This window comes from Amia ocellicauda, chromosome 6 (genome assembly GCF_036373705.1).
Source record: "Amia ocellicauda isolate fAmiCal2 chromosome 6, fAmiCal2.hap1, whole genome shotgun sequence".
Lineage (NCBI taxonomy): Eukaryota > Metazoa > Chordata > Actinopteri > Amiiformes > Amiidae > Amia > Amia ocellicauda.
Genome location: NC_089855.1, coordinates 18,068,640 through 18,092,306, shown reverse-complemented (window position 1 = coordinate 18,092,306; position 23,667 = coordinate 18,068,640). Strand labels below are relative to the sequence as shown.

Below are 23,667 nucleotides of genomic sequence, written 5' to 3'. Positions count from 1 at the left end.
AGTTGAAAGTCTACAAACGAAAGGAGGCCATTCGACCCATCGACCAACTGAGGTCGTGACATGTTCCCAACTGCATAAGCATTAACAAAACATCTGCATCATACTCCGTCCCAACTAACAAGCAACAGGCTGGCATATTAGGGACCTGTACGTGTTTCTTTCAGGAACTGGAAATCAAACTGCAGTGCAGGTGATCATTAGTAACGGTGAGTGAGCACTAACCTTCACATTCCCACCCATCACCTCCAGCACCTCTGCTCGGTACCACAGCATGTCAGAGCCCATCACTGCACAGCCGTGGCCCAGCGCCCAGCTGTAAGGCCTTTGGCGAGGAAGAGATTTAATATGCTGCTGGAGGTCTGTTTTAAGCGTCTCAAATATCTGCTCTGCATTCAGAAAAGAAAAAAAGAAATTACAGGTGAGCTCACAGCCCTGTGTGTACAATGTGTGCCTGGATTCAGACAACTAGTGTTCGTGTGCAACAAATTCATTCGGTAACTAAAATAGCAGCAGTGGTGTTGGTGACCATGTTAAACTGAGTGTAGTTTTAGAACTACATTTTACAATATATTATTCAACAATTATTAAAACTAAATTGGAAGGGTTTTTATATGTTATAGAATTGCACTAGAGATATACACCGATCAGCCATAACATTATGACCACCTGCCTAATATTGTGTAGGTCCCCCTTTTGCCACTAAAACAGCCCAGACCTGTCGAGTCATGGTGTGTGGTGGTATCTGGCACCAAGACATTAGTAGCAGATTCTTTAAGTCTTTAAGGGAATTTTGAGGCCAAGTCAACACCTTGAACTCGTGATTCATCAGACCAGGCCACCTTCTTCCATTGCTCCGTGGTCCAGTTCTGATGCTCACGTGCCCATTGTAGGTGCTTTCGGCAGTGGACAGGGGTCAGCATGGGCACCCTGACTGGTCTGCGGCTACGCAGCCCCATACGCAACAAACTGCGATGCACTGCGTGTTCTGACACCTTTCTATCAGAACCAGCATTCACTTTTTCAGCTACAGTAGCTCGTCTGTTGGATCGGACCCCACGGGCCAGCCTTCGCTCCCCACGTGCATCAATGAGCCTTGGCCGCCCATGACCCTGTCGGCGGTTCACCGCTTTTCCTTCCTTGGACCACTTTTGATAGGTACTGACCACTGCAGACTGGGAACACCCCACAAGAGCTGCAGTTTTGGAGATGCTCTGACCCAGTCGTCTAGCCATCACAATTTGGCCCTTGTCAGTCGCTCAGATCCTTACGCTTGCCCATTTTTCCTGCTTCTAACACATCAACTTTGAGGACAAAATGTTCACTTGCTGCCTAATAGATCCCACCCACTGACATATGCCATGATAATAAGATTATCAGTGTTATTCACTTCACCTGTCAGTGGTCATAATGTTATGGCTGATCAGTGTGTGTATGTATAATATATATATATATATATATATATATATATATATACACACACACACACACTCACCTAAAGGATTATTAGGAACACCATACTAATACTGTGTTTGACCCCCTTTCGCCTTCAGAACTGCCTTAATTCTACGTGGCATTGATTCAACAAGGTGCTGAAAACATTCTTTAGAAATGTTGGCCCATATTGATAGGATAGCATCTTGCAGTTGATGGAGATTTGTGGGATGCACATCCAGGGCACGAAGCTCCTGTTCCACCACATCCCAAAGATGCTCTATTGGGTTGAGATCTGGTGACTGTGGGGGCCAGTTTAGTACAGTGAACTCATTGTCATGTTCAAGAAACCAATTTGAAATGATTGGACCTTTGTGACATGGTGCATTATCCTGCTGGAAGTAGCCATCAGAGGATGGGTACATGGTGGTCATAAAGGGATGGACATGGTCAGAAACAATGCTCAGGTAGGCCGTGGCATTTAAACGATGCCCAATTGGCACTAAGGGGCCTAAAGTGTGCCAAGAAAACATCCCCCACACCATTACACCACCACCACCAGCCTGCACAGTGGTAACAAGGCATGATGGATCCATGTTCTCATTCTGTTTACGCCAAATTCTGACTCTACCATCTGAATGTCTCAACAGAAATCGAGACTCATCAGACCAGGCAACATTTTTCCAGTCTTCAACTGTCCAATTTTGGTGAGCTTGTGCAAATTGTAGCCTCTTTGTCCTATTTGTAGTGGAGATGAGTGGTACCCGGTGGGGTCTTCTGCTGTTGTAGCCCATCCTCCTCAAGGTTGTACGTGTTGTGGCTTCACAAATGCTTTGCTGCATACCTCGGTTGTAACGAGTGGTTATTTCAGTCAAAGTTGCTCTTCTATCAGCTTGAATCAGTCGGCACATTCTCCTCTGACCTCTAGCATCAACAAGGCATTTTCGCCCACAGGACTGCCGCATACTGGATGTTTTTCCCTTTTCACACCATTCTTTGTAAACCCTAGAAATGGTTGTGCGTGAAAATCCCAGTAACTGAGCAGATTGTGAAATACTCAGACCGGCCCGTCTGGCACCAACAACCATGCCACGCTCAAAATTGCTTAAATCACCTTTCTTTCCCATTCAGACATTCAGTGTGGAGTTCAGGAGATTGTCTTGACCAGGACCACACCCCTAAATGCATTGAAGCAACTGCCATGTGATTGGTTGGTTAGATAATTGCATTAATGAGAAATTGAACAGGTGTTCCTAATAATCCTTTAGGTGAGTGTATATATATATATATACACACACACACACACAGTACTGTTCAAAAGTTTTATGCAGGTGTGAAAAAATGCTGTAAAGTAAGAATGCTTTCAAAATAGACATGTTAATAGATTATATTTATCAATTAACTAAATACAAAGTGAGTGAACAGAAGAAAAATCAAATCCATATTTGGTGTGACCACCCTTTGCCTTCAGAACAGCATCAATTCTTCTAGTTACACTAGCACAAAGTCAGGGATTTTGTAGGCATATAGTCAGTGTTTGATTAAACAATTATACCAAACAGGTGCTAATGATCATCAATTCAATATGTAGGTTGAAACACAACCATTAACTGAAACAGAAACAGCTGTGTAGGAGGAATAAAACTGGGTGAGGAACAGCCAAACTCAGCTAACAAGGTGAGGTTGCTGAAGACAGTTTACAGTCAAAAGTCATAGACCATGGCAAGACTGAGCACGGCAACAAGACACAAGGTAGTTATACTGCATCAGCAAGGTCTCTCCCAGGCAGACATTTCAAGGCACACAGGGGTTTCCAGATGTGCTGTCCAAGCTCTGTTGTAGAAGCACAAAAAAACGGACAGTAGACGCAGTGGTCAGCCAAGGAAACTTACTGCAGCAGATGAAAGATGCATCATGCTTACTTCCCTTCGCAATCGGAAGATGTCCAGCAGTGCCATCAGCTCAGAATTGGCAGAAAACAGTGGGACCCTGGTACACCCATGTATTGTCCAGAGAAGTCTTGTCAGAAGTGGCCTTCATGGAAGACTTGCGCCCAAAAAGCCATACCTCCAACGTGGCAACAAGTCCAAGCGACTCAACTATGCACGAAAACACAGGAACTGGGCGGCAGAAAAATGGCAGCAGCTGCTCTGGACAGATGAGTCAAACTTTGAGGGGCTGGAGAGCGGTACATGAATGAGTGCCTGCTGGCAACAGTGAAGCATGGTGGAGGTTCCTTGCATGTTTGGGGCTGCACTTCTGCAAATGGAGTTGGGGATGTGGTCAGAATGAATGGTCTCCTCAATACTGTGAAGTAGAGGCAGATACTTACCCATCATGCAATACCATCAGGGAGGTATCCGATTGGCCACAAATGTATTCTGCAGCATGACAACGACCTCAAACATACAGCGACAGTCATTAAAAACCATCTTGAGCGTAAAGAAGAACAAGGAGTCCTGGAAGTGATGGTATGGCTCCACAGAGCCCTGATCTCAACATTGAGTCTGTCTGGGATTACATGAAGAGAGAGAAGCAACTGAGGCTGCCTAAATCCACAGAAGAATTGTGGTTAGTTCTCCAAGATGTTTGGGCCAACCTACCTGCCGAGTTCCTTCAAAAACTGTGTGCAAGTGTACCTAGAAGAATTGATGCTGTTTTGAAGGCAAAGGGTGGTCACACCAAATATGGATTATTCTTCTGTTCTCTCACTTTGCATTTAGTTAAATATAATCTATTAACAGGTCTATTTTTTAAAGCATTCTTACATAACAGTATTTTTTCACACCTGCCTAAAACTTTTGCACAGTACTATATATTAAATGGGCAGGTTGCAGTTTATTTATTTAGAAATGCTGTCAGGAGAACAGGTGTTTCACAGACCTGCGTGGCTGGTCATGGCATGGATAACCCCGTCATCCCCAACGTGGGTGACAAGCACCTGCATTCGGCCACAGTGCGGGAGGTCGGGGGGGCTGTAGGGCTGGCTCCTCTCTCTCTTCGGAAAGGTTCTGTGGGCCGCAGCAGGGGGGCAATACAGAGGCATAGGGGCCGACTCCTCACCATAAGAGCAGTCCTCCACTGTGGGGATGTCCTCCAGCTGTACACCAGTTTCAAATTTTGTTTTAGCCAGACTGTAACATAAACAAAAGTAAATATACACTTTTTTACTCGCTGTACTATTCAGACTAGTTTTCAGCAGAACTGCAGTTTGTGTATACATTTATTTATTTAGAACTTTCTTCTTACTTCCTTTCCTTCAAGGCCAATCCTTCACCAACAAGGTAATCTGCAACACTGACATCCTGGCCAGCATTGTTCGAACAGTACAGGACGACTGGTACTGGCCGAACAGATGTATTTTCCTAACAGGGAGAGATTGTTTTGTTTTGTAATTCAGTATGAGAGGTGGCAGTTTAGTCCAGGCATCTTTTCAAAACAGGGACAATAGTTTCTGATGCCTTTTCAGTTTCTTGCAGATCTGATCATCTTGGAGTTTAAAAAAAAAAAAGAAAGATTCAACATCTCCAAAAAAAACTTTAGTTTCCTGCAATTTAACATTTTCTTCATGAACTGCACCATTTTCTGGCTGAGAGAAGGAAAGTTGACCAAAACATTGCCTTCCCCATATTTGCTAGGACAATGTTACCTTAACAGTCATGATCGCCATAGCTCCAGTTAAGTAGAATGAAATGAAGTCGCATGCCGTGGCCGTCCAAGTGCTGCTGCCCCCCGCAGGCCTGCAATAGACACAGTGACAGCTCTCAGGGGGAAGCGCCAGGTGTTTGCACAAGACCAGATGAGGTGTGGGGAGGCCTGGGCAGCAAGCCCAAATTCCTCACTACAAAGAGTGATGGACTGAAAGCCCAGGAGAGACACAAAAAACAAAGAAGCAGTAGAAGCTGGAGTTCTACCCCTACTGCAATTATAAAAAGTGTCCTCAAAACAGCAGTTGGAAGAGGTAGAGGATCTTTAGCACTAACACTGCAATCAACTAGCAAACAAACATCACAAATCACAAGCACCTGGCCCTGAAAATCCAGTTTCCCAGTGAAAATACACAGCAAAAGCTCAAATGCAAAACATCCATGAATTAATGAGAAACAATAAACAACGAAAAACAGTGATATAAAATAAGGCTCAAGTAAAATGTTTTACAAATCATATTTAAGGAAACTACTTATTCAACCTAGGTTTCATGATCAAGAAATTCTCCTTGAAAATTAAAAATTCCAACACCCATATTCTCTTTAACACTTAATATCATTGGGGGGGTTTTAGGAGCGTATGAAAGTAAATCAGAAAATAAAGCACAAAATAATAAAAAAAAGTTAACAGTATTCTAGGACAAGGATATTGTTAAGGAAAAGTCCTCGTTTCTGACACTTGATTGAAATAATAATTACCTGATGTCTCCCAGACAGCACTCTAAAGCCAGAGACCCCATGAGGTCCTGGTGCAGAGGTCTCAGGTTGTTGAAGGGTAAGAGCACATGGTTTCCAAAATCACAGAGCTTTACCTGCACAGACAATAGACTAATTTAAACACAGACCAGTATTGGCCACAGCACACATGAAGCTTACCCTTTATGTGAAATTTATATGTAAAAGAGCAGGAAATAAACACAAATCACCTCTGCTATATTTCCAGGGAAAGTAGTGATTATACTTCCTCTCTCCCAGACCCCATTGATCAGCATAGCACAATGCATGTTCTCCTTCCAATCCATTAGCACTGGGTCCGATTTGGAGAACTCCTCCTTCAATTTCAGGTGTATCCTGAAACATTCAGACCCCTTATAAGAGGCACACTGTGCAGGGAGTTCATAAGTAAACTGACACTTTGAAATTCAAACAAACCTTCACAGTCACAAGACATTTACACGAGTGATAGCTACATCAGCACATATAGGCCAGGGATAGCAACCAGTAAGAAATCCCCAGGCCACCAGATATTCCACTCTTGACCATTAACGGGGTAATAATCCAGGTCTATAGAAACAGCCTAAAGCCATCACAAAACCAGACTCCCATTTAGATCTGGACCAGTGTAGGAGCATGTTTTCATTCACTCAGTATACGGTTTCAAACAGAATCACACCCCTTTAAATTTCCACACTGTATTAACAGAACTGGACCTGTTCACCAAGAAAATACCACTACAAGTTTACCTTTTAAGCTGACCATCAGTTTGAAGAAGCTGAACAAAAAAGCTTCCTGGAGATTTGACATGAGTGACTTTTACTCGGATGTCCTTCAGGCTGTCAGGAAGCTCCAGATCGGGGTTGATTGGAAGGTTCTCCTGCTCCCCCTGTGCCAAGAACCCCATTGTTGTGGGGTCTGGTTCGGGAATTTCTCCATTCTCTTCAATGGGAGGATCCCAGACTTCTTTTCCAGTAGCAGGTAATTCACAGGTCTCCAACCTCATGCTTAACAAAAAAGGTTAACGGCTCTACTGGTTTTTTTGAGTTTATTACATTTGTATGCACATTTATTTCAAAGCAAGAGACCCTTTGTCAAATTTGAATGGAAGATCCATGCAAATCATTCGAATACCATTCTTGAACACGAATACTTTTGAAACTGATTTCCACTTCTTGAATAACACAATCAAGCAAACTACAAACATATACTGGAATTAACTGAAATGCACACATTAAATAAAACAGGCATGCAAGCTACAAAAGTCCCTTTTGTGGCATGTTCACAAGAGTATGACATTGTGACATTGTTCATTCACCATCTCCCTGTTATAGACAGAAGCCTGGGCTGACTTATGGAAAAGAAAACTGTAGTGACACAACCGTTACTTACCCTTTCCTGAAACGAGCCAGTTTTTCCTTTACTAGAACTTCACTGATATTGGTTTTGTCAGAGGTCTCACTTGTTTCAAACAACTTGACTAACAGAATATTTTTTCTAGTTGCAACACCTGAAAGAAAATACATATTTTTAGAAATCTGAACTTGACAAATAAAAATCAACCTCCATTAATTATTCTAGATCAACAGCATATTACATAATTTCTAAGCAGACATGTATATTGGTGCATTTGCTGTAGGTTTAAGTAAAATGAACATTTTTTTTCATGATTACTTAAATTGCTCAGACACATTCTGTCTATCAGAACATCTTCAAATAGGACTTTAAAAGCATCAAAAAGCTTGTAGAACTCACCTGTTGCCATTGCAGTAACTAACTTCTCACCAGTCATTTCACTGAATTTCTTGATAGATTCTTCACACCAAGTATCTGCACTTCTTAAAGGCTTAACGTCCACAAGACTGCACTGGATTGCCTTTAAGGAAAATCAGGAAGTTAAAATATGGACTAGAAACCTGGAAAGGTCCTGGTAAAACAATGCATGTTGACAAACAGGACATTCTAAAGCAATCTGGCAAAGCTGACAAAAAGAGAAAACTATTTAATAGCACTAATAGTACATTCCCTGAGGAATTCTGGATGGGAAAAGTGAATCCAACAATGACCAAAGATGCTCGGAAAATGCAGTTGTGTGGGTAATATATGCAATAGACGTCACAGAGAATGTATGTTAAAGCTGTAGGTCTAAGGAGTAGGGATGGCTCGATACCACTTTTTCTTTTCCGATACCGATTTTACTACTAAGCTGTTAATATGCCATATGTATGGATGCAATGTGAAACAAATTATCTATTTCCCTAAAGGAAAAAGTACAAAGCCCACAACAACACAACTTATGCAATAATGCTGCTTCCTTTTATTTAGTGAGACTTGTAAATGAAAAAATATATATTTTTAAGCAGTATTTAAACATTAAAAATAAATACTATCACTGAAAGTACAATTGTGCAAAATTCAAATCGCAACATTTAGTTAACACAATATATAATTCTAGTGTCATACACTGGATTAAAAGATGACAATATAAATAACTCAAACCTCAATATATACACATCTAAAAATAAAAGCATTTCCAGTAAAAAAAAAAAAAAGACTTTTCAATGTAGAATGTAACTCAATATTAACGTAAATAGCATCTCCAGTGTTAGTCCTAAGTCATACATTTAAGTTTTCACTTTAAGATCTTCAATTTGTTTCAATTTATTTTTCATTCAATAGCCTAATAGTTTAGCAATGTGAGCTGCACCGAAAATGCCTTAACATTAGTGTCCTTGAGGCAATGTTTTCTGGTCATAACAGCGAAATACAAAATGTATTAGACTATTTATGTAACTAATTTATACAAATCTACTTAACTAAATAATTTACTTTTCCACGTTTCCAAACCACACTCAACACAGACTGCAGGTCTACATTTGGAAACATACCTGTGCGCTCGAGTTCCAGTCAATACAAAATAAATGGCAATACCTGGCTGTGTGTATGTAGCTTAATAATATTAATTTGTTTGTTGATCCTCTTCCCTTTTCTGTCATTGCTAGTTTCGCACAAGGGTGTTCAGCTTTTAGGTGGGTTAACATACCAGCTGTAGATGTGTGGTAGTTTAATTGCACTGCACATATTATACACTTAAAAGTGTTTTCGTCTCTGTGAGGAAGTCATTGGTCGCGTTCTTGTAGTGCAGATTTCCGCAGACATGCGCAGATCTGCAGAATTCCACCGATTGTGCTTATATGGAATTTGTCAATGCAACTATCATAATCCTAAAACCCTTTGATCCAGGTCATTAAAAAGTCAGTAATTCAGACTATGAAAAGTAATTAAAAAGTAATTATTTTTCCACATCCTTAACCTGCAGGAACCTTGCTGTGATGTGACTGTTATGCCCTCTATGTGACTGAGGTTTCCTGAAGTCGCTATTATTTTGCAAGATTTTATTCAGGGGACTGATGTGCGGCTCCAGCGCAGTGCAGGCTCTTTGGAGAATGCGTGTCACAGTTCATACTGCGCTGTAGCCACACGGTGGTGCCTGGAATAAAATAATCTTTTATGATTTTTTGATGACTACAAACCGATGGTCCTTTCGGAAAAATAGGGTGATGGATCCAATCGAACGTGCATAAAATGTTATTTTTTAACGATTTTCGTGACTTTTCTGATTTCCCCCATTGACTCTCAGGAAAGCAGCTCCAGTTAGGGCCGCTATCTCTGATTTCTGGTACATAGAATGAGCTGGACATGAAAAACTCACTCCACATAATATGTTTCTACTTATAGAATAACCCAAGAAAATATGGATTTTCGGTGGAGTTCCCCTTTAAGGCGAAGTTTCAGGCTAGATTTGTCGGTGGATCGTATCAGATTACAACATCTATTTCAGATATCCGATCCAGTGTTTTTGGCCTGTATTGGACCGATACCAATACAGATTATCGGATCGGCGCATCTCTACTAAAGAGGGAACTCTTCAAAATCGTCTCTAAGTCTGTTTGCATCCGCATTTTTCAGAGGGAGAAGTTTTTGTGAGAACAGCGAACATTTAAAGTAACATTTTAACAATGTAGTTTTATTTTCTTTATGTTGTAAATAACTCACCATTGCTGGTAAAGCAAAGAACTCATCTTTAATTTTTCGCACGTTGTTCACTGACAGGGTCATGTGGTTTCCAAAGTCCACAAACCTGACCTCCACAGTCCTGCTTCCAGGGAGACCTGTGACAAAATGTACAAAGCCACATACTGGCTATAACTTTAAGAATTTCTTCCCCCCTTAAATTGTTCTTCGTCCTCCCACTACATGGTTTAAAGCTGGGGTGTCATCATTTTTAATTTTTTATATACATAAATGGGTGTACCTTTAATTTCTAAATGTCCTGAAAGTTTCATTCACTTCTGTTGCTTATAAGATGAAAAAAACAAATTGTAAAAACAAAACTCTTCTATCCGGAAGAGCGAGAGTACGTGACGTCACAATGCAATGTTACTGGTTCGGATGTTTCGTGTGAAAGTTTTGATGTGGATGACAAATCAAGACTCCACGTCAGGCTCTTCTTTAAGGATATCCGTTTCCTGATAATTAACGGTCTTAAATGAAACATCAAACCTTGATCGTGTGCTATTCTTTTTTGTTCTTTCTTCTTTTAATTTGTAGGGGCACTGTTGCAATCCCAGGACTCTTTAACAGAGAGGAATTAACCTATACCTTCACTGACATGAATAATGGTGCTTAATCATCATGCAGGGCAAACGATAGTATAACAATAGTATAATTATAATAATAATGGATACATTACTTTTCTATGTATTTCATTAGTATTAATCATAATTTCCTTTGTTCATATGCAGACACTAATACGTTAAAGTAGTTTACGTTGATAATATTGTATTAAATTGCCATAGCTTTAAATTATTCTCCAAATCATACATATTTCCACGAAATAATAAGAGAATAATGTATTGGTATCGTGCCCTTACACTCTGCGCCTCTTTTACTGTCAGCCGATCGAGTCCAAGTACCCATTTTTACTGGAAGATGCTGCGGTGTTGGAGGTACCATCTGGATAAACTGATGGTACTGCATCCTTTTTTTTTTTTATTGTAATTATTTGTACAGCACCCATCTTGAACATCACTGAACTTATAAAAAAGTGGGTGCTGCAGATGAAGCTGCTGTTGTGCTTAGCATCACAATCCTGGTTCTCTTCACGAATTTCACCCACTGCCGGCACAGTACCTGCTCCTTAGGAAACCCATGGAGAGATACCACTGGCCCTGTTGTGTTAGAGAAACCATATACTATACACCTATTTACTATGGTATCTCTCCCCTGGGTGCGTTATCTTTTGGTAACGTGTTTTCATTAGCGCTAATGCAGCAAAACCGTTTGAGAGACTGTGAGCTTGTCCTGTTGTGACGTTGAGAATAAATTATCCACAGCTTTGAGTGTCAACTTCAGACTCGTTTTTAATACACTTCGCATTAAAACCTATACAAATTGTTGTTTTGACCTACCACCAGTACTATAAAAGTGAAAAATCATGACACCCCAGTTTTAACTTAGATAATGATTTTCTTTAATGGTAAAGACTCATTTTTTGACTTAGCACTCAACTTCAACCAGTTTAAGTGAAACATTTGAACTCATTCAAAATGCTGTATCTCTCAAATGACAAAGAAGGGTTTTGTTTTTGTTTTGTTCCATAACACTGTTGTCAAATATACCATGCTTGAAAGAAGGGGCTTGAACAACAACTTTTCAGTTATATACTTACCAATTATCTGTGCCCGGTACCAAACCTTATCCTCAAACAGAGCTACGCAGGCCTGGTCAAGATAGGGGCTGTTAATCTCTAATCCGTGTCCTCCTTGAGAGTAGAAATCTTGAAGTTTTGACATTAGAATGAGGGTCTCCATTTTGTCTGCCTGTTTTCAAACCAGTGCAAAAAGTAAAGACTGCTTTAAATAACTCAGTCAGTCTTTAAAACACCTTAAAAAGAGGGGTTCATTATAAAATGCATCAGCTTTAATATTAAAAGGAGCACTATTGTAGAAAAATAATTTAAAGATAGTAAAAATTACCATATTTACACTAATTATTTGGTAGATGGCACATTTGTTTTAATTATTTTTTAAATCTCAGATTTTTAGGCTCATAATGCCACACTACTAAATTAAAGCAACTTCAGTTCAGTACATTACATACTACATGCTTTTGTTACGGTTTGGAAATACAATTAAAGAAACATTGTGAAACCCTAGAATACACATTTTTCCCTACTTACAACCTGAATGTAGAAGTCTGAGGGACTGTTGATGTGGCACACAACTGCATTGAAGTCAACCAGTAGCTCGGGATACAGTGGCGAGCAATACGGCAGAGGTTTTCTACCACAAGGCAATGTCTTTGGAGTCCAAGAAATTGGGGAGTAAAATCTTAAAAATGAAAGAATGGGTAATGGACACAAGGAGTTAATGGAGGTTTTTATAGAAAGGGATTGATTTCCCCCTTGCTCCCTTTCCCATAGCCCTTGACAGGACTTAGCTTTTACTTTCCAGGATGTATGACCTCACTTACTGTACTTACCCGTGTAAATTGGAAGTTGTAAAATGTATTATATTTTGAATTGCTTTGTATAATGTTAATTTGAATTTGTAATATTTGATGCCTTGTACTTAACTGTATTCTTGCACTTTGTATTGCACTTATGTTGTGCCCTGGATAAGGGCATCTGCCATGAAATAAAAATAATAATAATAATAAAGTGGTGATGGTCTGAACTGTCCCACCTTGCCAGCTCCAGAAAGACCAGGTGATCTCTGAGGGATACTGGCATGTCAGTGGCCATCTTGTCCCTTGGAGATTTCTTCAGATCCACCAGCAACGTGTCCCCATCCTCCCCAAACACTTTCATTTCAACTGCATTCTTGCCCACAACACGCACAAATTCTGTCTGAGCTTCTGGCCCCCAGCCGTTCTCCTGACATCAAGAAAAAAAAAAAAAAAAAAAAAATGAACAGCTATTGTTACCGAGAGATCCTCCTCTACACAGCTCTGCAAAATCAAAAAGCAACACACAGGGGTCCATTTTTGTTGCAATGTTTTTACACCCATGGCACAACTACGAGTTTTCTGCATGAGCTTCTGTAGCGTATCTTGTGTCTTGCACAAGACCAAATTACCATCACTACTCTGTGTACTCTGAGCTTTGTGCTTGGAGTCGAGTTGCACGTTAGCTCTATGAAGCTCTCATTTTAATATGCCAAGAGTATGTAAAATTGATTCACAAAACAATACAAATGGATCAAAAACCACAAAGTTTAATCAAATGACTGGGAACAGAAGCACAGATAATTAAAGTATTGAGGGGAGCCCCTTTACTACAATTATTTTCTTATAAAAGAGACATGTCAAAGTAAATTCTCTTGCCAAGTCTGCAGGTACAATGTCCTTGAGTGAACATCTGATGGACAATGAAGCCCATTTGTTCATTTCAGCACGAGTTGCGAGGTCAGGTTTTCTAATGCACTGACTGATGTCCAACTGAAAGTCCAGAACATGACCGTCTTCTGCTTCAGAATGGTTTTCAGATCTATACATGTAAACAAACAAAAAAATGAATTCTCTTAATTATATTTATGTTTTGAATTGGGACTCAACATTTTGGAATATCTTAAACCAGCATCACCACAAAGCTATAATTTTCTCTGGGAAGTAGATGCATTTTAAAATGAAAAAGCTTTTATCTGACAGACAACTTAAGAAACAAACACTGTCACAGCACCTTAACACCAAACACAAAGCAGTCTGGTTCCATCCTGCTCTTTGGGTTCAATATGAGGATATAGCTTTGACCAGATATTAATTGTCAATTTACCACCAACTTAAATGTCAAAATGCTTTTTTGAATACCTTGCAGGAGGTATCCTTTTGCTGAAGCCAAAATCAACAAAAAAGACTTTGAGGTCAGAAACCTCTGCCATGGTACACCTTGGTACAGCCCGGGGTTCCTTGCACTCTTGGAAAAGTTCCATTATGGTTGCTCTGCACCACATGTTTTCTTTCCATTTCACAAAGATTGTAGAACCTGTCATGTAGAAGACACTCAGCTATACAGCACACACAAATCTCTAATTTCTACCTTTTCCAAAAACATATACAAAAAGGTTTATTTGTGAGGGATTAATTCAAGCCTAAAATTATCTTACAGATGTTATAAAGAACAAGTATTTATCTGCTGGTTAGGATGAAAAGAAAAATGTGTCACTCACTAATTTAATACAAATACAACATTTATCCAGTAACTGGCACTCACCTAATTCCAGAACATCACTAGGATTAAAAATATTTCTCTCCCCATTACAAAACAAATTGATCCTTCTGGTCAGCACAGCTGCAGCCTTGCTCTCTGAAAGTCTTCTTATGTAGAAATGGTTTGGGTTTACCACATGGGTAACGAACACCCACTCCTGGAAAACTAAAAGTTAATAAAATTACTATAATTAAAAGCTCTATTTAAAGCTTTTTTCTGTATCAGGAACATGAAAAAAAAAAAAAAATAATATATATATATATATATATATATATATATATATATATATATATATATATATATATATATATATACATATACACTCACCTAAAGGATTATTAGGAACACCATACTAATACTGTGTTTGACCCCCTTTCGCCTTCAGAACTGCCTTAATTCTACGTGGCATTGATTCAACAAGGTGCTGAAAGCATTCTTTAGAAATGTTGGCCCATATTGATAGGATAGCATCTTGCAGTTGATGGAGATTTGTGGGATGCACATCCAGGGCACGAAGCTCCCATTCCACCACATCCCAAAGATGCTCTATTGGGTTGAGATCTGGTGACTGTGGGGGCCAGTTTAGTACAGTGAACTCATTGTCATGTTCAAGAAACCAATTTGAAATGATTCGACCTTTGTGACATGGTGCATTATCCTGCTGGAAGTAGCCATCAGAGGATGGGTACATGGTGGTCATAAAGGGATGGACATGGTCAGAAACAATGCTCAGGTAGGCCGTGGCATTTAAACGATGCCCAATTGGCACTAAGGGGCCTAAAGTGTGCCAAGAAAACATCCCCCACACCATTACACCACCACCACCAGCCTGCACAGTGGTAACAAGGCATGATGGATCCATGTTCTCATTCTGTTTACGTCAAATTCTGACTCTACCATCTGAATGTCTCAACAGAAATCGAGACTCATCAGACCAGGCAACATTTTTCCAGTCTTCAACTGTCCAATTTTGGTGAGCTTGTGCAAATTGTAGCCTCTTTTTCCTATTTGTAGTGGAGATGAGTGGTACCCGGTGGGGTCTTCTGCTGTTGTAGCCCATCCGCCTCAAGGTTGTATGTGTTGTGGCTTCACAAATGCTTTGCTGCATACCTCGGTTGTAACGAGTGGTTATTTCAGTCAAAGTTGCTCTTCTATCAGCTTGAATCAGTCGGCCCATTCTCCTCTGACCTCTAGCATCAACAAGGCATTTTCGCCCACAGGACTGCCGAATACTGGATGTTTTTCCCTTTTCACACCATTCTTTGTAAACCCTAGAAATGGTTGTGCGTGAAAATCCCAGTAACTGAGCAGATTGTGAAATACTCAGACCGGCCCGTGTGGCACCAACAACCATGCCACGCTCAAAATTGCTTAAATCACCTTTCTTTCCCATTCAGACATTCAGTTTGGAGTTCAGGAGATTGTCTTGACCAGGACCACACCCCTAAATGCATTGAAGCAACTGCCATGTGATTGGTTGGTTAGATAATTGCATTAATGAGAAATTGAACAGGTGTTCCTAATAATCCTTTAGGTGAGTATATACATATATATATATACATACACATATATACATATATATATATATATATATATATATACACATATATATACATATATATATATATATATATATACATATACATACATATATACATATATATACATATACATACATACATACATATATATATATATATACATATACATACATATATATATATATATACATATACATACATATATATATATATATACATATACATACATATATACATATATATATATATATATACATATACATACATATATATATATATATATACATATACATACATATATATATACATACACACACACACACACACACACATATATATATATATATATATATATTCGGGGTGTAACAATTCACCAATTCGAATCAATACACCAATCCAGCTGTTTGAGATAAAACTGCACTGATTCAAATTCCCCAATCCGGTCCATATTTATAAGGGAACCGGTTAAATATTGATCCGCTCATCACAAACTGGCCAACAAACCAATACAATTGCAGATTGGATCATAATGTGATTTTTCACTCACAAGTCGCTGGCTTCTCCTAATATGATACTTTTCACCCAACAGCAATACTGTGGGGTGGGTTAAGCCATGTGATTTGTGCAGATCAAAGATCAGAGACACCCGTGTCTTTGCTTTGCATGTGTATGATTGGCCAATGCAGAAGTACAAGGCGGGTGTACAAGGAAATGGGATGGTGTTGCCGAAAACAAGTCTAGGGCTCGTTCACACATCTAATTATGGTTTACCTTTTTTTGATGGGAGAGGGGCACACACTGCAGAAACCTTCTTGTATTTGTTTTGCATGATTGCTCTGTCTTTTTGAAGCTTCATGTCAGTTCCTGTAAACAGAGTGGGCATCTGAAACCAATTACAATTCAGGGATCTTGCAGACAATACAGACATCAAAACCAAGTAAGAGTCATTTATGCAGGATGGAATGGTCATTCTTTAAAAGCATTACCTGGTTCTGCATCCTCAATGATTTCTTCAATTATAACATTCGGGATTCTGGGCAACTCTTCAGCCCAAGTCTGGATCATCATCTCCTGGTGCTGTGGAAGCACTTCCTTCCTGCTCTCAGGGGAATTACAAGATGATTTCTCCTGGGACGAACTGCTCCTACATCGCTTTTTCTCAGGCACCTGTTGAAGTGTGCTGCCCTGTACAGATTCCTCAGGGACGAGGCTAAAAAAAGGTCATGGAACATAGTACAAACTAAGCCAGGCAAAAGAGAGTAGGGTCTGCCCTGGAATGCAAACAATACACCATTGCATGGCTGCAGGCAATTGAACATTCGCTGAAGCACTAATGTTGGCCTCTGCACAGAGGGCGCATATGAGCATATAAAAAGAAACAGCACTAAGTGGACTCACAGTTTGGGGGTTCCGTGTGTAATCTTCATGCAGCTCTTTAAACTCTGAATAAACTCATCAAACTGGAGACTGCAGCTGTTCAAAAATAAGACTTAGTGGGGATCACTGACAATCATACATCTTTCTGCAGTAAATAAAATGTAAATTAAAAGTAATGAAATACAAAGTTGTGATTATGCAAGATGAATACATCACCTTTGTGAGACAAAAGTGGTCACTCATTTGGTATGATGCCCAACTTTTAAGATTGTCCATAATTACTTCAAAGGAATAACATCCTTACCAACTATGAATCATACACCCCAAAACACAGCTTTTGGACTGCTCATTGTACCACACTATAATATGATAAAACAAACAACAAACACAGGCTTCTCCAGCTGAAAAACAGATCCTTGCAAAGACTAAGTGATTTACATTTACATCCTCCTACCTGAGCCCAGATCCCAACATCAGACTGGATAAAGAAGCCATCTCTTTCTCTACCGGGGATTGCAGTGTCTTTAGCACCTTCACAAATCAAATGTAGAGAGAACAATAACAATTAAATTAAAAATACAAACAACATTTCTAACCACCAAAAATATCTTCAAATTTTACGATGAGAAAGCCCATTTGGTATGCAGGTAAGTTTCATCCATTTATTTATCAGCAGAATAGAGGAACAAGACGAATGATAAGAGTGGCCCCTGGTGCAGAGAAGCATAGCTCTACTTAGGTGAGACAACAGGACACAAGCCTGTCCTACCACCTATAACATGCAGTCCTGGGGCATTTTGCACTGGAGCCTGGCCAGTCTCCAGAAACTTACAGAGAAGCAAACACACACACCAAATGAAACTACTCAGTGGTTTTCATTTGAACCATACCATACCTGATCCAAATTACAGTAGCTTTCAAGGACAGGAAATTGTTTGACTTGCTTCCCTTTCAAAATAGCCATTTCCAAATCCTTTTTCTTCTCTTCCACTTCGTTGATTGCTTGTTTACTGATGGAGAAATACTGTTCGATACTAGCCACTTCTCCCACTAACATTCCTCTTCTGCAGAAAGTTCAAACAAACATTAGAGATCTTGGAGATCTTCCACAGGTTCCTGATTTTTATATTGGGTCTGTTTTCTTGAGAATCTGTTTTATATCCCAGTGTTAAAGCTATGTGATCATTGAGTCAAAAATAAATATATATATTAATATATGGGAGTAGTAGTCAGGGCTCTGGACTCCCGAGCAGCAGGTTGTGGGCTTAATCCCAGGTGGGGGACACTGCTGTTGTACTCTTGAGCAAGGTACTGTACCTAGTTGCTGTATATATGGGTAATTGTACGTAAATATAATGTGATATTTTTTAACAACTAAGTTTCTCTGGATAAAGGGCATCTGCTAAGGAATATAATACAAATAAAAAGTAAATTAGTAATACATAAAACTACCTTTTGCTTAATGCAGTGGCTGCCTTGTCAAAAGCATCGTTTATTTCCTTTAAAAGTCTACTCTTCTCATTTTTAATCTGGACTTGAACACCTTCAAGAAGAATCTAAAAGAAAAAATAAATGTCAGGTCTTTAGCAGAAACTTCCAGAAGCTGCATCATTGCTCAGAGATCTCAATTTACAGTGAGGGAAACAAGTATTTGATCCCCTGCTGATTTTGTATGTTTGCCCACTGACAAATAAATAATCAGTCTATAATTTTAATGGTAGGTGTATTTTAACAGTGAGAGACAGAAGAACAACAAAAAAATCCAGAAAAACACATTTCAAAAAAGTTATACATTGATTTGCATGATAATGAGGGAAATAAGTATATGATCCCCTATCAATCAGCAAAATTTCTGGCTCCCAGGTGTCTTTTATACAGGTAACGAGCTGAGATTAGGAGCACTCTCTTAAAGGGAGTGCTCCTAATCTCAGCTCGTTACCTGTATAAAAGACACCTGTCCACAGAAGCAATCAATCACTCAGATTCCAAATTCTCCACCATGGCCAAGACCAAAGAGCTGTCCAAGGATGTCAGGGACAAGATTGTAGACCTACACAAGGCTGGAATGGGCTACAAGACCATCGCCAAGCAGCTTGGTGAGAAGGTGACAACAGTTGCTGCGATTATTCGCAAATGGAAGAAACACAAAATAACTGTCAGTCTCCCTCGGTCTGGGGCTCCATGCAAGATCTCACATCGTGGAGTTTCAATGATCATGACAACGGTGAGGAATCAGCCCAGAACTACACGGGAGGATCTTGTTAATGATCTCAAGGCAGCTGGGACCATAGTCACCAAGAAAACAATTGGTAACACACTATGCCATGAAGGACTAAAATCCTGCAGCACCCGCAAGGTCCCCCTGCTCAAGAAAGCACATGTACAGGCCCGTCTGAAGTTTGCCAATGAACATCTGAATGATTCAGAGGAGAACTGGGTGAAAGTGTTGTGGTCAGATGAGACCTCGCCGTGTTTGGAGGAGGAGGAATGACCCCAAGAACACCATCCCTACCTTCAAACATGGAGGTGGAAACATTATGCTTTGGGGGTGTTTTTCTGCTAAGGGGACAGGACAACTGCACCGCATCAAAGGGACGATGGACAGGGCCATGTACCGTCAAATCTTGGGTGAGAACCTCCTTCCCTCAGTCAGGGCATTGAAAATGGGTCGTGGATGGGTATTCCAGCATGACAATGACCCAAAACACACAGCCAAGGCAACAAAGGAGTGGCTCAAGAAGAAGCACATTAAGGTCCTGGAGTGGCCTAGCCAGTCTCCAGACCTTAATCCCATAGAAAATCTGTGGAGGGAGCTGAAGGTTCGAGTTGCCAAACGTCAGCCTCGAAACTTTAATGACTTGGAGAGGATCTGCAAAGAGGAGTGGGACAAAATCCCTCCTGAGATGTGTACAAACCTGGTGGCCAACTACAAGAAACGTCTGACCTCTGTGATTGCCAACAAGGGTTTTGGCACCAAGTACTAAGTCGAAGGGGTCAAATACTTATTTCCCTCATTAACATGCAAATCAATTTTCTCACTGTTAAAATACACCTACCATTAAAATTATAGACTGATCATTTCTTTGTCAGTGGGCAAACGTACAAAATCAGCAGGGGATCAAATACTTTTTTCCCCTCACTGTACAAATGAAATCAAACATTTTTACAATGTTTAATTATTCTCTAGAAACTAGGAAGAGAATCAAGCATGTTTCAGTATTTAACAACAGAACCCATTGACAGAATGATAAAGTATTATGTTATGTGGAAGGATGAAACACTTGAGAACTAATGGAAACCAATGCATTATCAGTTGCAGGACCATTTTCTGTAAGAACATACATCTAAACATGGATTTATTCAAACCTCACCTCGTGTAAATTCTGAAGCGTACTTAAGTTTTTAGAAGCAAGCAATAAAGCATCATCCAGAGCTTTTAAGGTGCATGAATCCTAAAAACAAACAAATCAATATTACTTAAACAAAAACAAAGATAACAATCACTTTAATACACATTATTACAAAACTGTCCTGTGAAATGCCTGTGAGATCTATAAGACCAGTCACAAACCTATACAAGTATATGTTCTCCGTGACACAACTAAAAGGCTACCTTCATTGCCAGATGCACAAAGAAAGAATTACCTGGAGATCTGGGCCCGTATGGGCCAGAATTACTCCTAGGAATCACGCTAAAAGTTAGTATAGGAGTAAAATGACTTCTCTATTAATGCCATTATGGTTTGATGGAAAATTCTGCTTACTGAAGACTGTGATTATGGTCCCAAATCATCACTGCTGTTTTGTTGTATTTTCCCTGTTGCCAGACACCACAACATTGTCACCACCTTTACCTCTGCTGACAGTGCCACATTTCTGACAGTGGCAGAAGAAACTGACTTTTTCGGTAACCAAGAATATTCAATTTCTGTCCAAAATATATCACCACTATAACTCTTCATCGTCACACCACTGTAACACCTTTCCTTTCACTTTTAGTTGAAGAGTCCTGGTGAGGTCTCCGTAATATTGGCTGAGTTACGGGCAGAATACGGGCACTGAAGTAACAAAAGCTGTGCAACAGAATTGTGTGCAGTTCATATGGAGCTGTTGTTCCTGGTTTTTGACAATCTGAAATTTTGAGACGCAGTCTGTGCTAATCTGGATTAATATTTTCAATCTTTAGTATTAAGACATGCTTTTGTGATTTTGGCAGTCTCAGATGCATTTCTAAACTCAGGAACTTGCTCAAGTCTTTAGTAGAAGTTAAGTTGTGTGCATATAATAATAATGTACTCCTACAGCCATACCAGTGCAGCCTTTTCCCCAGCTGTGCAGTCTGAAGGCTCAGCTGGTATTTGTTTCTCTACCTTCAGCCCTTCACCATCAAATGGTACATTAACACGGCTGCAGAAAAAAGGAAATTAAAAAAACGGAAAAAGTATTTTTTAAAGACAGAAATACAAAAAAGCTAAATTATTTTCTTAACATGAAACACACCATTGCTGGTGTGGGAGAGAACTTGCAATTTATAGAACAGAATTGAATTTATAATTTTCCAGTTAGAATTTAATCGCGATCACTAGCCTACATAAGTCTAACTGCAAGCTATATACAATGGTACATATGAAAAGACCGGACAACTGAATCAGCTACATAGGGGAATTGTAGTTTATACTGTAACATGAGAAACTACTACGACATTAAATATTTTCAGTCTTATAAAAAGTAAACAAATGCATCACGTTTTCCTTGTATTCATTTTGGCAGTATAGATCATTCCTATTATCCTGGAGTCTCCTGGAAGTGCATCTACTCCCCCATCATCCAGTGGAGTTTCCACCTGCAGAAAAACAGGGTCAGATGATCAGAAGAACAAAACATTCAAATGCATATCAGGTCTTGTTCTCAGGTTGGATTCCAGTTTAGAGGTACATGTTTTTAAATGTGTGTGGGAATATGTTAAACTCGCACAATACTGAGCTGTCAGGAACAGGCACCGCTCACAGAAGTTCTATAGGATATCTTCCTAGCAACACGGTGAATGCTGTGTAACATGAAAAGATCTGCATAAGTAAAATGTAATTGCAGGACAGCTTTTGACAAGAGGTTTTGTAAGATTCTGTAATTAAAGGTCATAGGAGCTACATCCTATACATAATTCAATATTTTTAAGGAAAACAAACATAAGTGGCCAGTTGTCAAGAGTTAAATAATAAAATGTTCTATAAAAACAATCAGAAGCCATAATGAAAACAAATTATCATATCCCCACACCCCTGCTATGTAGGCCTAGTCGTCTTCACACACAATCCCATATGATTGCCATGACTATACATTAAGACCACTATACACCTTACCTCACATTCTGGACAAACTACAGCTTTATCATGATCTGCCAGTGACCGCAGACATGACGCGCAGAAGACATGCCCACAAACTAGGACATGTGGTAGGTTTCCAACTATCTCATCCTCTGTGAAACATAAAAAAATAAGATTAGGAAACCAAAAGTTCAGTTAAGTTCAGTACAGGTAAGGTCAGTACAGTTCTATATTTTCGTCCAGTTGGCATATTCATTTATTTATGCATTTATTTTGGTTGTTAAAGAGGTGTTCAACGTATTTTTCGTGCTGAGTTATAAAGTATTACGTATTCACAGTAAATTATGTTCTGGCCTGCATGAATCAGTTTCATTTCAGGCCACAATACTGAAATGCATTTATGGAAGTTGAAGGCTTGTCAGAGTCCTGACTTTCCCATGCATTATTAAAAACATGAAAAGGGTAAAATATGTACCAGTAAAACAATACAACGTGTATGAATTTGTTAGACTAAAAATGATAATAATAAGGTTTTCGTAGCGCAGCTGTGCGCAGAATCCCTGCGATCCCATTGGCGGAACAGCGCAGACCCGCAGAAATCTGCACTATACGTCATCATATTTCAATTGATCATAACTATATCATCTTTATTTATATTTTCACAATTAACTAGTTCTTGGCTAGATATAAAACTGCAACATTTTATTTTATAATGTTAGGAACAGCTTATTATTGATTAGTGTGAATCATGGGTAAAAATGTTTAGTAACCTAATACATATTATTATTAATAGAATATATTTGACCATGAGAACAGCTGCGGGAAAAAACACATAAGGGGAATGATTACATTTTTTCAGAATATGATCACCAATACATATTTTAAATAATCTTTCATCCCATACGAAAACAAATCACGCAGTTCTACAGTAACAGTATCGACAAGGCCTGCTCCTCTTTCTCCTTGTATTTACGTAAGTTCAAACGGTTTGTTAAAACAAACGTGTCAAGACAGAGTAAATAAATAATGCACAATCTTTTATTTTTGTAACAACCCGCAAAACCAACGCGTTTTTGCTTAATCTTTCGGAATACATTTTCAACGTGTTTTTGTTTTCTAATGATTATTTCTTTGCTGGGTTTATTATAAATGATGTACCTGGTAGTGTGTATTTCCTGGCGCAGATATAACATATGAGAGAGCTGTGGCTATCCTGTTTTTCCGACATGTTCCCCGCACTTCTTCAATAAACAGATCGTCGAGTCACCAGGCGTCACTCCCACACGGACGTCTCCACCACAACG

General features: G+C 39.4%; 1 protein-coding gene across 1 annotated transcript in view; it reads right to left on the bottom strand.

Annotated features, from left to right (window-relative positions):
- rnf17 (ring finger protein 17) overlaps positions 1 to 23,667 on the bottom strand; it is a 27,599-nt gene extending 3,932 nt beyond the window's left edge. The window contains exons 1-27 of the mRNA XM_066706467.1: positions 23,522 to 23,667; positions 22,400 to 22,515; positions 21,785 to 21,882; positions 21,350 to 21,446; positions 20,411 to 20,491; positions 18,492 to 18,595; positions 17,935 to 18,103; positions 17,494 to 17,570; positions 17,061 to 17,135; positions 16,649 to 16,872; positions 16,434 to 16,526; positions 14,125 to 14,286; positions 13,722 to 13,896; positions 13,239 to 13,401; positions 12,599 to 12,789; positions 12,094 to 12,244; positions 11,584 to 11,734; positions 9,909 to 10,024; positions 7,608 to 7,728; positions 7,245 to 7,362; positions 6,602 to 6,859; positions 6,065 to 6,209; positions 5,838 to 5,950; positions 5,081 to 5,171; positions 4,681 to 4,796; positions 4,315 to 4,565; positions 223 to 386 (exon numbers count right to left, since the gene is read on the bottom strand). Coding sequence (XP_066562564.1) covers positions 223 to 386; positions 4,315 to 4,565; positions 4,681 to 4,796; positions 5,081 to 5,171; positions 5,838 to 5,950; positions 6,065 to 6,209; positions 6,602 to 6,859; positions 7,245 to 7,362; positions 7,608 to 7,728; positions 9,909 to 10,024; positions 11,584 to 11,734; positions 12,094 to 12,244; positions 12,599 to 12,789; positions 13,239 to 13,401; positions 13,722 to 13,896; positions 14,125 to 14,286; positions 16,434 to 16,526; positions 16,649 to 16,872; positions 17,061 to 17,135; positions 17,494 to 17,570; positions 17,935 to 18,103; positions 18,492 to 18,595; positions 20,411 to 20,491; positions 21,350 to 21,446; positions 21,785 to 21,882; positions 22,400 to 22,515; positions 23,522 to 23,591 — 3,690 coding nt within the window. The 5' untranslated portion in view covers positions 23,592 to 23,667. The remainder of the gene's footprint in view (positions 1 to 222; positions 387 to 4,314; positions 4,566 to 4,680; positions 4,797 to 5,080; positions 5,172 to 5,837; positions 5,951 to 6,064; positions 6,210 to 6,601; positions 6,860 to 7,244; positions 7,363 to 7,607; positions 7,729 to 9,908; positions 10,025 to 11,583; positions 11,735 to 12,093; positions 12,245 to 12,598; positions 12,790 to 13,238; positions 13,402 to 13,721; positions 13,897 to 14,124; positions 14,287 to 16,433; positions 16,527 to 16,648; positions 16,873 to 17,060; positions 17,136 to 17,493; positions 17,571 to 17,934; positions 18,104 to 18,491; positions 18,596 to 20,410; positions 20,492 to 21,349; positions 21,447 to 21,784; positions 21,883 to 22,399; positions 22,516 to 23,521) is intronic.